Below are 18,605 nucleotides of genomic sequence, written 5' to 3'. Positions count from 1 at the left end.
CAAAAGAATTAAAAAGAAAAAACTAGATTGCTCATTGATGTGTTGGAATTGATAGTGAAGTGCTGCTTACATGAGGACCCTATGTACTGGAGTTGCAGGCTGCATCCCATACTGCTTATAGCCCATGGGTACCAGAAGAAAAGAATCGACTTTTGTAAGAAATATGTAGTATGGTATATGGCTAAGTTTAAAAGTGTCTTGTGGAGTGATGAGTCCACCTTTTTTGTGAAAGGTGGCCATGGCAGGCAGGTGTATAGTTGACCATGCTGTGATCCATTTGACCCCCAAGTACATTGCAAGCATTGTAAAGTTCCCTGTTTCACTTATGGGATTGTTTCAGTTGTTATTATGTTGGGACCTTGCATTATTGCCAAAGAATGAAACTGAACAGGTAGTAGCCTTAACTGCTGTGCGACCATCTTCCAGATTCGTTCAGAAAGTGCGAGGTCAGAGCGTTCATGCAGGATATGGCTACCTGCTGCACTGCCAAACTAGTCAATGATTAGATTAAGGACTGTTCATTGGGGTTTTTCAGTGACAGGTCCGGGAATACACCAGATTTGAATCCAGCAGAAAACTTGCTGGTGCTTATTACAGTGATATTACACGACAGAAATACATCTTCGCTAGCTAAGCTGGAGGCAGCCCGTTGTTATGGGTAAAGCTGTAATTTGGGTAAAGATGTATCCCAAATGACTTCAGAACTTTGGTTATTCAAAGAGTGTATAAAGAGTAATGGGAAACCAATAAAGTACTAGTTGGTGGTGAATACACAGTTTTTATGTTTATCCTTGATAGTTGTACCGCAGCCCCCTTTTCCCTATTTCATTGGTGGGCATTAAATATATATATACATTGAACGCTCAATTTAATGGACTAATTGGGAGGAGGGATGTCTGGTAAGGCAGAAAGTCTGTTAAATCGAGAATGTAATCTATTTGCCATTTTTTGATACAATACAATATACAGTAATACAATATACTGTTCACATGCTTTCTTTTACTTGATGCCTATTTGAATGGTAAGGAGTGCAAAATTGTTTAATAAAGTCAAAATTCTCTGTATATAACCTGACCACAGTAGCTTTAGGCAGACAGACAAAACAAGGAGAGTGTACCCCACACTACCAAAAACAAGTGTGATACGAAATGGTGTGGCGTTTGAGATCTTTAAAATTTTTAAAAACTTTTCAAATTGTTTTCAATTAATGAGCTCTTATTTCCCAGTTTGTTAAAACCAAAGTCTGTTAAATCAAGGTCCGTTAAATCGAGGGTTTACTTTACTTCATTCTTTCTCTCTTATGTTTACAGTTTCCCACGTTAGCGTGGTAGTGCTAGGATCAAGTGAGGAATGGCCTCATTTACTCGCATTCATTGTTTAACTGTCATTTATAATGGACAGAAACCAGAGCCTCTTATCCTTATTTCCCCCACCTGCTTTATATGCCTAGGTTGAGCCCATTGACAGCATGTTGTCCCTTGTAAACCACAATGCTCCAATTCTCTTAATCCCAGCACACTTTACACCCTCATGCATGTACAGGCCTCATGCCTTCAAAGCATCTGTCAAACCATCCTTCCACCTCCTCTTCGGTTCCCCTTTTTCCTTGTTCCCTCTTTTTAAATGAATACCCTGTTATTTAGTGTCTCACTCATCCTCTTCATATTTCCAGGCCATGAGAGAGAGAGAGAGAGAGAGAGAGAGAGAGAGAGAGAGAGATTCCATTTCTGAGTGAGGGGTGAAGTGAGGCATGGGTGGCATGTCTGACAGCTTTTAGAGAGAAGTGAGGATGAGGAGTTCTTGTTTTTTTCTTTGAACATTTTTTTCATTGTAAATTTATTTTATATATGGGCACATTGTTTGTGATGAATAACAAGTATATTAAGAAGTTTTACACTTCACACAACAAATGTGTAGGGGTAAAAATGGCTGCAATGTGTGAGGAGGACTTAGAAGATTTTGTTTATTCATCTTGAGCATAGTTATACACTCTATGTAAAGGCTTGGTGTTATTGGTGAATAACGTTGAAAATATGTATGATGGTGGCAAGTGGATGGCTTATTTGGGAGGATATTGGATGTGTTTTTTCTGAAGAAATATTCTTTCTCTGTACCAGTCATCTGCTACCAAAGTCCTCTATCACCCTATGATCATATGGAGAGAAAATTAAGGTTCAGTAATGTAATTTGTTGCCTAACATTGTGGTTACTAAGAATGCCTGTGCAAGCCTTCTCTTTATAACCTGTAGAAATTACCAAGTTGCTTTTATTTTAACATTTCTCATATTGTTCATCTTTCACTTTCCTCTTAAAGTGTTCCTCTTTAGGTGATTCAGCAGTTTACATATTTCCATTGGGTTTCTTTGTATACCCAGCCTACATTGTTGATGGCTCTCTCCTTTCAATAGTGGTTGTAGGGATACGGAATCAATCAGAATTTTTTCCTATCAAGTCTATTAAGTGTACAATAGACAGAACAGTGAAATTAAACTACTGTGTGGATCAGGTGTTTGCTTTGAAGAATGTATGTGAGAAATACTTAGAAAAGCAAATGGATTTGTATGTAGCATTTATGGATCTGGAGAAGGCATATGATAGAGTTGATAGAGATGCTCTGTGGAAGGTATTAAGAATATATGGTGTGGGAGGCAAGTTGTTAGAAGCAGTGAAAAGTTTTTATCGAGGATGTAAGGCATGTGTATGTGTAGGAAGAGAGGAAAGTGATTGGTTCTCAGTGAATGTAGGTTTGTGGCAGGGGTGTTGATGTCTCCATGGTTGTTTAATTTGTTTATGGATGGGGTTGTTAGGGAGGTGAATGCAAGAGTTTTGGAAAGAGGGGCAAGTATGAAGTCTGTTGGGGATGAGAGAGCTTGGGAAGTGAGTCAGTTGTTGTTCGCTGATGATACAGCACTGGTGGCTGATTCATGTGAGAAACTGCAGAAGCTGGTGACTGAGTTTGGTAAAGTGTGTGGAAGAAGAAAGTTAAGAGTAAATGTGAATAAAAGCAAGGTTATTAGGTACAGTAGGGTTGAGGGTCAAGTCAATTGGGAGGTGAGTTTGAATGGAGAAAAACTGGAGGAAGTGAAGTGTTTTAGATATCTGGGAGTGGATCTGGCAGCGGATGGAACCATGGAAGCGGAAGTGGATCATAGGGTGGAGGAGGGGGCGAAGATTCTGGGAGCCTTGAAGAATGTGTGGAAGTCGAGAACATTATCTCGGAAAGCAAAAATGGGTATGTTTGAAGGAATAGTGGTTCCAACAATGTTGTATGGTTGCGAAGCGTGGGCTATGGATAGAGTTGTGCGCAGGAGGATGGATGTGCTGGAAATGAGATGTTTGAGGACAATGTGTGGTGTGAGGTGGTTTGATCGAGTGAGTAACGTAAGGGTAAGAGAGATGTGTGGAAATAAAAAGAGCGTGGTTGAGAGAGCAGAAGAGGGTGTTTTGAAATGGTTTGGGCACATGGAGAGAATGAGTGAGGAAAGAATGACCAAGAGGATATATGTGTCGGAGGTGGAGGGAACGAGGAGAAGTGGGAGACCAAATTGGAGGTGGAAAGATGGAGTGAAAAAGATTTTGTGTGATCGGGGCCTGAACATGCAGGAGGGTGAAAGGAGGGCAAGGAATAGAGTGAATTGGAGCGATGTGGTATACCGGGGTTGACGTGCTGTCAGTGGATTGAATCAAGGCATGTGAAGCGTCTGGGGTAAACCATGGAAAGCTGTGTAGGTATGTATATTTGCGTGTGTGGACGTATGTATATACATGTGTATGGGGGGTGGGTTGGGCCATTTCTTTCGTCTGTTTCCTTGCGCTACCTCGCAAACGCGGGAGACCGCAAAAAAAAAAAAAAAAAAAGTGGTTCTGACAAAAAAAGCAATAAAGTTCTTTAGATTAGCCAGTTGTATATTTAAACTGAGGTGGGAAAGGTAAAGCAGCATTACCTGATGTCAACTGGTGATTCCTAAGAAGACATTAGTTAATGTTAGTTGACATGTGAGGGTTAAAAGTATATGGTATTGTGAATTTGGGCTGCTTTATTTAAGAGCATATGGAGAATCTTGAAAACTGCTGGTGTTATTGTAAGCATTTTTTTGAATGATAAAGCTGATGTCTTATATCTAATATGATGTTCCAGGTTAGAGTAGCAGTCTCCCATTCATGAAAATTATTTATAATCCTTGAATTGACATAATGACGAGTCATCAGGGTACCATGTATTGTAACATTTTGCTAAACCTGTCCATCTGCTCATTCAGCCCAGGATTCAAGATTCTGAAGCTTTAATTTTCCCTTTTGTAACAGTATTGTTTACTTGATCTCTGGACAATTTTGTGTGTCTATCAGAAATACCAAGATTTTGTAACTTTTGTATCTCCTAAGGTTTGATAATTTTCATAGATGACTCTGTTAGGATGATTATCATTATTTTTCTCAGGTAACAGATGATTCCACAAAAATGGGAGAATTTGATGATCTGTCTAATGTTGAAAAGTTTGAGTTGTCTGAAGATGACTACAGCAAACGAAATGGTTAGTTTTTTGTGTAAATTTTGTTTAGCCATATATAGTTAGTTATTTCCTCCTTCCCCTCATGTGTATCCTATCATGGTTACTAGTTCATTGAAGATCTAATTGTATTATCACTGAAAACTGTGTCATTAGTGGTTCCTGAGAGTCTCGTAACCTGTGATGGATGACTTGTTGTCCGAAAATCTTCCTGAGTTTTGTATTATATCATATTATTCAGGACCTATAGAAAATTGTGATAGAGTGTAAGGAAGTAAATTCTAGATTGAGGTGGATAAATTGAAAATGGACAGTGAGAGATGAGTGATTAGTAGTACTTAGGCACCTGGCAGTGAGAAGAAAGATGAAGAGGCAAATATAAGGGAGCAGATGAGTGAGTGTGTCAGTAGTTTTCATGTAAGAGATTGGGTATTGATAATGGGTAATTTCAATGTGAAGGTAAAGAATGAGGCAGTTGAGGGTAAATTGGGGTATTCATTGTTATAATTAGAAATGGCGAAGAGCTTGTGGAGTTGTGTACTGAAAAAGGACTGATGATTGGGATACCTGGCTTAAATAGAGGGATATACACAAGTATACATGTGTGAATAGGAGAGATGGTTAATGGGCATTATTATAGTATATTTTAATTGATAGGCATGCAGAAGAGATACTTTTGGATGTAGATGTGCTGAGGGGGGGCAGCTGGTGGGATGTCTGATCACTGTCTTGTGGAGGCAAGGGAATAGATTTGTAGAGGTTTTTGAAAAAGAGGAAACATTGTTGTGGAGAAGAGTGTGGTGAGAATAAATGAACAAGGAAAAGAAACTTGTGTGAAGAGATGCCAAGAGAGATTAAGTGTAGAGTGGAAAATGGTGAGAGTAAATGAAGTAAAAAGCGTGATTGAGGAACGAGAGGTATTTAGGAAAGTAGTGATGGCATGTGCAATAGATGCATGTGGTGTGCTAAAGGTGGGAGGTGGGCAGATTAGAAAGGGTAATGAGTGGTGGGATGAAGAAGTAAAGTTCCTAATGAAAGAGAAAAGGGAGGCATTTGGGTGGTACTTACAGGATAGGAGTGCAAAAGATTGGGAGATTTATGAGAGAGAGAGGCAGGTCAAGAGGAAAGTGCAGGGGTTGAAAAAGAGTGTAAATGAGTGTTGGGTTGATTGAGGATCAGTAAACTTGAAGAATAAGATATTTTAGGAGGTAAATAATGTTTGAAAGACAAGAGAACAAATGGAAACATAGGTGAAGTGGGTAAAAGAGGAATTGTTAGCAGGTAGTGAGAAAGTGAGATAGTAGTTGGTAGGTAACCAATTGAGCAGGGAGGTTGCACTCCTCTGACCTAGGTAGCTGTATATTCTTTCTGCCTCACAAACATGTAGATGACTGGTATTCTGTCCACAAACATACAATCTCTCTTTATCATGCATAACACTTGACAACACTTAACCCACACAGCTCATTCTTCAAAACTAGATTTTCCTGTGGTGAGCACTGTCCCTGAGCCTTACCTTTTGGCAAAATGACAGGAACAATAGATAGTAGTTGGTAGGAACATTTAGACAGGTGCATTAGGTAGAAACATTTGGTAGAAGTAGTTGGTAGGAATATTAGGCAGGAGCAGTTGGCAAATGTAGTCAGCAGAAACATTGGGTAGGAGCCTCTGTAAACAATGTGCTAGAGTTGCCCTAAAGGCTAAGATGCAGCACTGGAGTTCACTATAAATGGAGACTATTGCTGTGGCCACCCCTGAGGGAGTTCCAGGTTGGAACAGGCATTATGGATACAGAAAGATAGATGAAGTAAGGAGATGGAGTGTTTTGAATGTTTTGAAGGATTGTTAAATGTGTTTGATGATAAGAGTGGCAGATGTAGGTTGTTTTGGCTGAGGTGGTATGCAAATTGAGAACCATGGAGAGTGGTTTGGTGAAGAGAGAAGAGGTTTTGAAAGCTTTGAGTAAGATGAAATGCAGCAAGGCAGCTGGAGTGGCTGGTAATGCTGTTGGATATATTAAGAAGGGGGGATGACTGCAGTTGATTGGTTGGTAGGGATTTTCAACATATGTATGAGTCATTGTGAGGTGCCTGAGGATTGGCAGAAAGCATTGCATGCATAGTGGCATTGTATAAAGGTAAGGGGGATAAAGGTGAGTGTTTGAGTGTTCATATAACAGAGGCATAAGTTTGATTACACCTGGTAAGTTGCATGGGAGAGTATTGATTGAGAAAGAGAGAAGACATGTACCCAGCATCAGATTGGACAGGAGCAGTATGGTTTCAGAAGTGGTAGAGGATTTGTGGATCGGGTATGTGTTTTAATTAATGTGTGAGAGATACTTAGAAAAACAGATGTATTTGTATTTGGCTTTATGGATCTGGGGAAGGCAAATGACAGGAATATATGATGTTGGAGGTAAGCTGCTAGAAGCATTGAGAAGTTTTTATCAGGGTGTAAGGCACGTGTATGAGTAGGAAGAGGGGAAAGTGAATGGTTCTGAGTAAAGGTTGATCTGCATTAGGGGTGTGTAATGTCACCATGGTTGTTCAATTTGCTTATGGATATGTTGGTAAGGGAGGTAAATGTGAGTCTTTTAGAGAGGGATGAGTATGCAGTCTTTGTGGGATGAGAGGGCCCAGGGAGTGATTCAGTTGTTGTTTGCTGATGATACAGCACTGGTGGCAGATTTGAGTGAGAAAATGCTGAAGTTGGTGACTGAGTATGGAAGTGTGTGAAAGGAGAAAGTGTTTAGACTAAATGTGAATAAAAGCAAGGATATTAGGTTCAGCAGGGTTGAGGGACAGGTTAGTTGAGGTGTGAGTTTGAAAGGAGAAAAATTGGAGGAAGTGGAGTGTTTTAGATATATGGGAGTGGACATGACAGCAAATGAAAGAGTGAGTCATAGAGTGGGGAAGGGGGCAAAGGTTCTGGGAGCACTGAAGAATGTGCAGAAAGAGAGAACTTTATCTGGGAGGGCAAAAATGGGTATGTTTGAAGGAATGGTAGACCCAAAAATATGTTGTGGATGTGAGTCATAGGCTATAGATTAGTCTGTGTGAAGGAGGGTGGATATGTTGGAAATGAAATGTTTAAGGACCTTTTGTGGTGTGAGGTGGTTGGATCAAGTAAATAATGAAAGGGTAGGAGAAATGTGTGGTAATGAATAAATTGTGATTGAGAGAGCAAAAGAGGGCATGCTGAAATGGTTTGGACATGTGGATAGAATGAATAAGGAAATGTTGACAGAGAGGATATATGAGTCAGAAGTGGAGGGAACAAGGAGAAACGGGAGACCAAATTGGAGATTGAAGGATAGAGTGAAAAAAATTTTAAGCAGTCATGGTATCAACATGCAGGGGGATGAAAGGCATGTATGGGATGGACTGAATTGAAACAGTTTAGTATACTGGAGTTGACTTTCTGTTGGTGGACTGAACCAGTGCATGTGAAACATTGGGGGAAAGGTTCTTGGGGCCTGGTTGTGGATAGGAAGCTCTGGTTTAGGTGCATTTCACATGACAGGTAGAGAATGGATGTAAGCAAATTTGGCCTTTCTTTTGTTTCTGGTGCTGCCTTGCTAATGTGGGAAATGGCAATCAAGTATAGAAATTAGAAATTTGACTTTATGTGTATAATAAAAAGTTTTTAGTTCAATGGCCCTTTGTCTGTTTTTGACAGACAGTGTACGATCATTTTTAATGAGGAACAAGATGGGAAAATATAATGAGGAGGAACAGCAAAAGCTCCAAGAGCAGAAAGAGGCACTTGAAAAAGCTGAAGAGGATAAAGCAAAATCAATTGCTGTTGGAAATCGCTGTGAGGTATGTGGTGCTTTAATGTCTATTATTATGTTTTTTATCATTAAGTATTCATTCTTAAATTTAACATGTTCTGTCTCCATTTGCAAGACGGGAGTGCATATTGGTTGGCCCTTGTCTGTCCATCTGTCAGTCCATTCCAGTCTTGTCTGCATATCTCTTGGCTGGGAGATTGGATAAGGACCAAACATGTACCAAAGATATTGCATACAATGCATCCCACACACTCAAGTTTTTGTGGATGGGGCCTAGAGGTCAGGGTATTGAGGTGCTAGTAAATGCCTGTATTTTGACAAGTAGATTGAATAATGATTAAACTTCTAGTAGTGACACTGCGTGTAAAGCTTTACCCCTGATTAATTTGTAGGTTGTGGGATCGGGAGATCAGAGGTCAGAGTCATAAGATCTTGTGAACTGAGATGTTACTTGAATGCCTGCATGCTCAATATTTCATGGCTTTGTGATTGGACTTGGACCAAATGTGTACCGCAGATAATATTTACAGTGCTCTATCCCTGATTATGTTTTCAGTTTTAGGGTTAGAGGTCAGATTTACAAGGCCCTCTGTACGAAATTGTAGCTATGTTCTCATGTACAGTCGGTGACAAACATCTCGAAAGTTCCTTGGTGAGCTCTTAGCTCATATTCGAATCATGATCGTATAGATACCACTGTGAATCTTGAGTCTGTGATTTATATAGTGAGCCTACATTATTCGCTCTGGTAACAGCTGTTCTGGTGAGAGTGGAGGTGACTGCTACAGACTTACCAGTGCTACCTTGCACAACCCAGCTGCATCCAATTGCTGTGGAGCTCCTTTACAAGATATGTCCCTGATTGTCCACAGCATTAGGTAAGTAGGCCTAACTTTTGCTAATAGGTTTTTGTTGCTTGTATGCCATCGGGACATGGTTAGGTTGTCATGACTGAATGATCCTGTAACCTAGAGATAGTATCTCTCATCTTTCAATGATCTATTCCAATATTTTGCCAACCCCACCCTGGTTTTGATGCATTCTGGGAAAGTTAAGTTACTTTGGTCCAGTTAGGTCAGTTTATATATTTGATTTACTGAAACCATGCAAATGTTGCAACTATCCCAAGCAGATCTTTTTCACATGGTATGGCCCTTAGTGAAGTCTCATTTACATGTCCTTTTATACTAAAGTGAATGAATATTGTCAAGAATCATAGTATGTTGCAGTTTGATTCAGGAGTATACATTTTTATAACTAATCTCTCTCTTTTCATACTATTCGCCATTTCCTGCATTAGCATGGTAGCATTAAGAACTTTACCAAACTCTGAGTGTATTTATGATTTTTCAATAATAATCATCCATCATGACTAATAAAATATATAAGCAACAGGGTTACAAAATGTGATGACTTGCTAACATAGTGGAGGCATGTGGCCTGCTGAGTGCCTTTGTAGTTCTCATATAACATGCATCTACAACTGTGTAGTTAAGAATATTGCTGAGATAAACCCTATAGGTGAGAATATTGCTGGGAGAATTCCTCTTAGATGAGACTTTAACTGGACTAACTGTAAACTCTACGCTTCTTGTCAAGTTTCAGAAATAGTGACTGTTGTAGATTTGTGCTGTTATCATTAAACTCATGTTTCTGAATTATTTAAGTCTTAATATTTAATTAATGGATAGGAAATTCGGCTCTTCTTAACTTGAAATGCTTTGTGTGCACAGCACAGTCCTTATGTGTGTGTTTGTGTGTGTTTGCCGGGATGTGTGGCTTATCTGAATACTATATGACATGAGGGAAGCATTCTTGGTAGGCTTATACAACTTTGGGGGAGGAGTCACTCTGCTGTATGAAAATAGGTCACATTATGACTACATGGCAACTTTCTTGGCTGGCTGCATGGGAAGAGTTGTTATTTAGCCTTTATATGTCCTGCCACACAAGAGCACATAATCTTAACACACTTGTTTGGGTACTGTGTGCCTAAAAATGCACACCTGAAACATTTCAAGGTGATAGGTGGTAGATATCCTTGACAGTTAAATGAGGTGATGACACTAAATTGGAAAAGTTAAGAACTGAACATAATAGCTACAATGATTGGTATCGCTAAAACTTGACAGGAAGCTTGGTTTCAATACTTAATGGGCAGGAGTTTCACCTATGGGAGTAGAAGAAGCATTTTTTTAAGGTGCACAGCAAAGAAATGTCATCTCCTGTCTTCAAGGCCCTAGATTGGTTTTCTCAATTTCAAGTAGATCAAGCAAGAGTTGCTAAGTGTTTCTTACAAGTGTGTGTAATTAGTTGTTGTGCTTTATTATGACAGCTTGCCATATGACTGCTTAGAATATCAAAATGACTGCATTTCAAATATATTTCCATATTCCCTCTACAGAGATGGTCACTAATTCACTTGATGTCAGCATCAGCCAGGCCCTTATCACTGGAATGTGGGTGCTTAGGACACCAGTGACTAGAATTGCTGCTGAAACGACCTTCTCAAAGAGCAGCACGCAGCGGTGTATAAGAGGGTGGCAGGAGGAAGGTTTGGTTTGCTCAAGACCACAAAGTGACCTAGGTGCTTGTTGCAGAGGAGGATGAACAGATGGTGCAGGTAGGACGGGACAGGCCATAACGTCTGCTGTCCATGTGACCTGTCAGCTACAGATGCAGTGTCATTCATGTGCCACCATACTCTGTCTCCAGGAACAAAATCTACACTCCCACGTTCCTGCTAAGAAAGAGAAACTGAACCAAGCCATGGATTTGCTCTACTGGGAGAAGATTACTGGGAAGACAGTCTTGACAGATGAAAAAATGTGTTTTCTGTTAAGGCAGGCTCAAGGTTTTGCTGGTGCCCTAACAATATCCAATACAATTCTGAAATCATCTCCAAGCTTCAACACAATAGCAAAATACAAGTGTCATTTTGGGATGAATGTGGAAGTATGGGCCTGGAGAGCTGTTACAAATTGAAGTTTGCTTTAAGAGCCAGTAATACATCGAAATATTAGAGGATGTTCTTCTTCCTTCCTTCCTTCTGTTCATGCCATGGCCATCCCAGAACCAAATGTCATCAAGCTTGTGCAGGATAAGAGCTCAGTATACGAGAAGAGCAGCGTGTGACTGGCCTCTGTAGAACCTTTGGGCAGTTATGTGCCAGGAATGGAACATGGGTGAGACTAGGAACTGTTAAGGAATCATGTACACTGCACATGTGTTATGGGACAGCCTTTGTTGCCATCCCAATGTCTGCAGAAACTTCGTCCATTCTGTATCCATGAGGATTCAGGTTTTCGATGCCTGTAGGGGATGGACATCAAATTGAATGTAATTAAGGCTGATCTCTCATGCTACTACAATAAACTAAGGTTCCTGTTCATCCTGTATGTTTGTTCTAATCACACAACCCCATCAGTTTGTTCCTTTTTATTTAGAATTCATGAAAATAGTATAACAGATCCTTTTAGTACTTGTCTGTGAGGGACATAAACTCACTCTCCAGTATTTAGATTGGTTTCAAGAAACATTTAAAAGTTAAAGCATCACTCAGCTACCTGGCTCTGTGTTCTTGTGCAAGGGAAATGCAAAGACTATTACCTATGACCAGTTTGCACATTGAAGTTATTAGTTGGTAGGAAGCCAACGACTCGGGAGGTATATTACTAGTACTACCTGCCTGGGTATCGGTAGGGTGAGTGATGGCTGTGTAGTGAGCCAGTACTTAAGTGGTTATCAGGTTGCTCTGACTAAGGAGCTCCAGGAGAGATTTGGAGATTTATGATTGATTTGTTTATGGATGGGGTTCTTAGGGAGGTGAATGCAAGAGTTTTGCAGAGAGGGGCAAGTATGCAGTTTGTTGTGGATGAGAGGGCTTGGGAAGTGAGTCAGTTGTTGTTTGCTGATGATACAGCACTGATGGCTGATTTGGATGAGAAACTACAGAAGCTGGTGACTGAGTTTAGTAAAGTGTGTGAAAGAAGAAAGCTGAGAGTAAATGTGAATAAGAGCAAAGTTATTAGGAACAGTAGGGTTGAGGTACAAGTCAATTGGGAGGTACGTTTGAATGGAGAAAAACTGGAGGAAGTGTTTAGATATCAGGGAGTGGATTTGGGTGTGGATGGAACCATGCAAGTGGAAGTGAGTCACAGGGTGGAGAGGGGGCGAAAGTTCTGGGAGCGTTGAAAAATGTTTGGAAGGTGAGAACATTATCTCAGAAAGCAAAAATGGGTTTGTTTGAAGGAATAGTGGTTCCAGCAATGTTATATGGTTGCAAGGCGTCGGTTATAGGTAGAATTTTGCAGAGGAGGGTGGGTGTGTTGGAAATGAGATGTTTGAGGACAATATGTGGTGTGAGGTGGTTTGATCAATTAAGTAATAAAAGGGTAAGAGAGATGTGTGGTAATAAAAAGAATGTGGTTGAGAGAGCAGAAGAGAGTGTATTGAAATGGTTTGGTCACATGGAGAGAATGAGTGAGGAAAGGTTGACCAAGAGGATATATGTGTCAGAGGTGAAGGGAACGAGGATAAGTGGGAGACCAAATTGGAGGTGGGAAAGATGGAGTGAAAAAGATTTTTAGCGATTGGGGCTGAACATGCAGGAGGGTGAAAGGTGTGCAAGGAATAGAGTGAATTGGAGCGTTGTGGTATACTGGGATCGATGTGATGTCAATGGATTGAACCAGGGCATGTGAAGCGTCTGGGATGGACCATGGAAAGTTTTGTGGGGCCTGGACGTGGAAAGGGAGCTGTGGTTTCAGTGCATTATACATGACAGCTAGAGACTGAGTGTGAACAAATGTGGCCTTTGTTGTCCTTTCCTAGTGCTACCTCACGCACGTGTGGGGAAGGGGGTGTGTCATTGTGTGGCGGGGGTGTCGTGTGGCGGGGTAGTGACGAGAATGAATAAAAGCAGCAAGTATGAATTATTTACATGTGTATATATGTATGTCTGTGTATGTATGCGTTGAAATGTATAGGTATGTATATGTGCGTGTGTGGACGTGTACGTATATACATGTGTATGTGGGTGGGTTGTGCCATTATTTCGTCTGTTTCCTTGCACTACCTCCCTAGTGCGGGAGACAGCGACAAAGTATGATAAATGAATAATGAATGTGAAGATATAGAAGCAGTGATAAATTAATGGATGAATTTAGGCAGTATCTGTTGGGAGAGGCCATGACTAATTGGCAGTTGCAGAATAGGACATCTGCCAGCCTAATTTTCTTGAGTCATCCATGAATCATACACTTACAAAAAAGGGTGATGTATTTGAATGCAAGTTGATCATTATGGTGCATGGTAAATGCAAGAGTTTTGGAGAGAGGGGCAAGTATGCAGTCCATTGGGGATGAGAGAGCCTGAGAAATGAGTCAGTTGTTGTTTGCCGATGATACAGCTCTGGTGGCTGATTCAAGTGTGAAACTGCAGAAGTTGGTGGCTGAGTTTGGAAAAGTGTGTGAAAGGAGAAAGTTGAGAGTAAATGTGAATAAGGGCACGGTAATTTGGTTCAGTAGGATTGAGGGACAAGTTAATTGGGATGTAAGTTTGAAAGGAGAAAAACTTGAGGAAATGAAGTGTTTTAGATATCTGGGAGTGGACTTTGCAGCGAATGGAACCATGGAAATGGAAGTGAGTCACAGGGTTGGGGAGAGGGGGAAGGTTCTGGGAGTGATGAAGAATGTGTGGAAGGAGAAAACATTATCTCTGAGAGCAAAAATGGGTATGTTTTAAGGAATAGTGGTTCCAGCAATGTTATATGGTTGTGAGGCATGGGCTATAGATAGGGTTGTACGGAGAAGGGTGGATGTGTTGGAAATGAATTGTCTGAGGATGGTATTAGTTGCGAAGTGTTTTGATCGAGTAAGTAATGAAAGGGTAAGAGAGATGTGTGGAAATAGAAAGAGTGGTTGAGAGAGCAGAAGAGGGTGTGTAGAAATGGTTTGGACATTTGGATAGAATGAGAGGAAAGATTGACAAAGAGGATATATGTGTCAGAGTTGGAGGGAACAAGGAGGAGCAGGAGACCAAACTGGAGGTGGAAGGATGGAGTAAAAAAGATTTTGAGCAATTGGGGCCAGAACATACAGAAGGGTGAGAGGCATGAAAGGAATAGAGTGAATTGGAATGATGTGGTGTACTGGGGTCAACATGCTGCCTGTAGACTGAACCAGGTCATGTGAAATGTCTGGGTTAAACCTTGGAAAGGTCTCTGGGGCCAGGATGTGGATAGGGAGCTGTGTTTTTGATGCAGTACGTGTGACAGCTAGAGACTGAGTGTGAATGAATGTAACCTTTTTTGTCTGTTTTCCTGATGCTACCTTGCAGAGCAGGGGGTAGCAATGCTGTTTACTTTGGGGTAGGGTATCACCAGGAATGGATGAAGGCAAGCAAGTATGAATATGTACATGTGTTTATGGGGATAGGGGAAAAAGAATACTTCCCATGTATTCGCCGCGTGTTGTAGAAGGTGACTAAAGGGGATGAGAGTGAGGGGCTGGAAACCCCCTCCTTGTATTTGAATTTCTAATAGGGGAAAAAGAAGGAGTCATGCGGGGAGTGCTCATCCTCCTCAAAGGCTCAGACTAGGGTGTCTAAATGTGTGTGGATGTAACCAAGATGAGAAAAAATGAGAGATAGGTAGTATGTTTGAGGAAAGGAACCTGGATGATTTGGCTGTGAGTGAAACGAAGCACAAGGGTAAAGGGGAAGATTGGGTTGGGAATGTTTTTGGAGTTAAGTCAGAGGTTAGTGAGAGGACAAGAGCAAAGGAAGGAGTTGCACTCCTGAAGCTGGAGTTGTGGAAATTTGTGATAGCGTGTAAGAAAGTAAACTCCAGATTGATATAGGTAAACCTGAAAGTGGAAGGAGAGAGATGGGCAATTATTGGTGCCTATGCACCTGGTCATGAGAAGAAACATCATGAGAGGAAAGTATTTTGAGAGCAGCTGAGCGAGTGTGTTAGCAGCTTTGATGCTCGAGACTGGGTTATAGTGATGGATGATTTGAATGCAAAGGTGAGTAATGTGGCAGTTGAGGGTATAAATGGTGTATATGGGGTGTTCAGTGTTGTGAATAGAAATGGTGAAGAACTTGTGGATATGTGTGCTGAAAAAGGACTGGTGATTAGGAATACCTGGTTTAAAATGAGAGATGTACATTAGTGTATGTATGTGAGTAGGAGAGATGCCCAGAGGACATTATTGGAATACATGTTAAATGATAGGCATGTAAAAGAGAGACTTTTGGATGTTAATGTGCTGAGATGGGCAACTGGAGGGATGTCTGATGAGTATCTTGTGGAGGTGAAGGTGCAGATTTGTAGAGGTTATCAGAAAAGAAGAGAGAATGTTGGGAAGAAAAGAGTGGTGAGTGTAAGTGAGCTTGCAAAAGAGATTTGTGTGAGGAAGTACCAGGAGAGATTGAGTGCAGAATGGCAAAAGGTGAGAGCCAATAACGTAAGTGGAGTGGAGGAGGAATGGGATGTATTTAGGGAAGCAGTGATGGCTTGCACAAAAGATACAAGTGGCATGAGAAAGGTGGGAGATGGGCCGATTAGACAGGGAAAGTGAATGGTGGGATTAAGAAGTAAGATTGTTAGTGAAAGAGGAGAGAGAGGTGTTTGGACAATTTTTGTAGGGAAGTAGTGCAAATGACTGGGAGATGATAAAAGAAGGAGGCAGGAGGTCAAGAGAAAGGTGCAAGAAGTGAAAAAGAGGGCAAATGAGAGTTGGGATGAAAGAGTATCGATAAATTTTAGGGAGAATAAAAGAATGTTTTGGAAGGAGGTAAATAAAGTGCATAAGACAAGAAAACAAATGGGAACATCGATGAAGGGGGCAAATGGGGAGGTAATAACAAGTAGTGATTGAGTGAATATTTTGAAGGTTTGTTGAATGTGTTTGATGATGGAGTTGCAGATATAAGGTGTTTTGGTCAGGGTGGTGTGTGAAGTTAAAGGGTCAAGGAGAATGGTTTGGTGAACAGAGAAGAAGTAGTGAAAGCTTTGCAGAAGATGAAAGCCGGCAAGGCAGCGGGTTTGGATGTTATTGCAGTGGAATTTACAAAAATAGGAAGTGACTGTGTTGTTGAATGGTTGGTAAGGATATTCAGTGTATGTAGGGATCATGGTGAAGTGCCTGAGGATTGGCAGAATGCATGCATAGTGCCATTGTACGAAGGCAAAGTGGGTAAAGGTGAGTGTTCAAATTACAGAAGCAAAAGTTTGTTGGGTATTTCTGGGAAGTTATGTGGGAGGGTATTGATTGAGAGGGTAAAAGCATGTACAAAGCATCAGATTGGGGAAGAGCAGTTTGGTTTTAGAAGTGGTAGAGGATGTGTGGATCAGGTGTTTGCATGAAGAATGTATATGAGAAATACTTAGAAAAACAGATGGATTTGTATGTAGCATTTATGTATCTGGAGAAGGCATATGATATGGTTGATAGAGATGCTTTGTGGAAGGTTTTAAGAGTATATGGTGCGAGTAAGGAAGTAAGTTGCTAGAAGCAGTGAAAAGTTTTTACAAAGGATGAAGGCATTTGTATGAGTAGGAAGAGAGGAAAGTGATTGGTTCCCAGTGAATGTCGGTTTGCAGCAGGGGTGCATGATGTCATCATGGTTGTTTGATTTGTTTATGGATGGGGTGGTTAGAGAGGTGAATGCAAGAGTTTTGGAGAGAGGGACAAGTATGCAGTCTGTTGTTGATGAGAGAACTTGGGAAGTGAGTCAGTTGTTGTTTGCCGATGATGCAGGGCTGGTGGCTGACTCAGGTGAGAAACTGTAGAAGTTGAAGACTGAGTTTAGTAAAGTGTGTGAAAGAAGAAAGTTGAGAGTAAATGTGAATTAGAGCAAGGTTATTAGGTTCATTAGTGTTGAGGGACAAGTTAATTGGGAGGTAAGTTTGAACAGAGAAAAACTAGAGAAAGTGAAGTGTTTTAGATATCTGGGAGTGGATTTTGCAGCGGATGGAACCATGGAAGCACAAGTGAGTTACAGGGTGGGGAGGGAGTTAAGGTTTTGGGAACATTGAAGAATGTGTGGAAGGTGAGAATGTTATTTCGAAGAGCAAAAATGGGTATGTTTGAAGGAATAGTGGTTCCAGCACTGTTATATGGTTGCGAGGCATGGGGTATAGATAGGGTTGTGTGGAGGAGGGTGGATGTGTTGGAAATGAAATGTTTGAGGACAATATGTGGTTTGATTGAGTCAGTAATGAAAGGGGTAAGAGAGTTGTGTGGTAATAAAAAGTGTGGTTGAGAGAGCAGAAGAGGGTGCATTGAATGGTTTGGACACATGGAGAGAATGAGTGAGGAAAGATTGAGAAAGAGGATATATGAGTCAGAGGTGGAGGTAAGGAGGAGAAGCAGGAGAGCAAATTGGAGGTGGAAGGATGGAGTGAAAAAGATTTTGAGTGATTGGGGCCTGAAGATACAGGAGGGTGAAAGGCATGCAAGGAATAGAGTGAATTGGAACGATGTGGTATACCGGGATCGACGTGCGGTCAGTGGATTGAACCAGGGCATGCGAAGCGTCTGGGGTAAACCATGGAAAGTTTTGTGGGGCCTGAATGTGGAAAGGGAGATGTGGTTTTGGTGCATTACACATGACAGCTAGAGACTGAGTGTGAATGAATGTGGCCTATTTGTCTGTTCCTGGTGCTGCCTTGATGGAGGGGGGAGGGGATGCTATTTCATGTGTGGTAGGGTGGCAACAGGAATGGATGAAGGCACCAAGTATGAATATGTACATATGTATATGCATATATGTATGTATACGTTGAAATGTATAGGTATGTATATGTGCGTGTGTGGGCGTTTATGTATATACATGTGTATGTGGGTGGGTTGGGCCATTCTTTCATCTGTTTCCTTGCGCTACCTTGCTAACTCAGGAAACAGTAACTAAGTGTCATAATAATAAAAATACGTTGAAATGTGTATATATGTATAGATGCCTGTGTGGGTGTTTATGTATATACATGTGTTTGTGGGTGGGTTAGGCCATTCCTTGTCTGTTTCCTTGCGCTACCTCGCTAACACGTGAGACAGCGGTTAAGTATAATGATAAAAAAGTATGTCTGGGGATAGGGGAGAAAGAATGTTTCCATGTATTCCCTACCTGTCGTAGAAGGCAACTAAAGGGGGTGGGAGCTGGGGCTGGACCCCACTTGTGTTTGAATTATTAAGAAGGGAAACGGAAGATGGAGTCAGGCTAGGGGTGCTCATTCTCCTCAAGGTTCACTCAGACTGGGGTGTCTGAATGTGTGCGGATGTAACCAGGATGAGAAG

General features: G+C 41.1%; 1 protein-coding gene across 1 annotated transcript in view; it reads left to right on the top strand.

The window, feature by feature from the left end:
- The window catches only part of Tbcb (tubulin-binding cofactor B), a 173,326-nt gene that overhangs the window by 92,805 nt on the left and 61,916 nt on the right, over window positions 1-18,605 (top strand). Inside the window, exons 4-5 of the mRNA XM_071663795.1 lie at window positions 4,439-4,532; window positions 8,190-8,332. Coding sequence (XP_071519896.1) covers window positions 4,439-4,532; window positions 8,190-8,332 — 237 coding nt within the window. The remainder of the gene's footprint in view (window positions 1-4,438; window positions 4,533-8,189; window positions 8,333-18,605) is intronic.

The sequence above is a fragment of the Panulirus ornatus genome, chromosome 7 (genome assembly GCF_036320965.1).
Source record: "Panulirus ornatus isolate Po-2019 chromosome 7, ASM3632096v1, whole genome shotgun sequence".
Lineage (NCBI taxonomy): Eukaryota > Metazoa > Arthropoda > Malacostraca > Decapoda > Palinuridae > Panulirus > Panulirus ornatus.
This window is presented reverse-complemented; position numbering and strand designations above follow the sequence as displayed.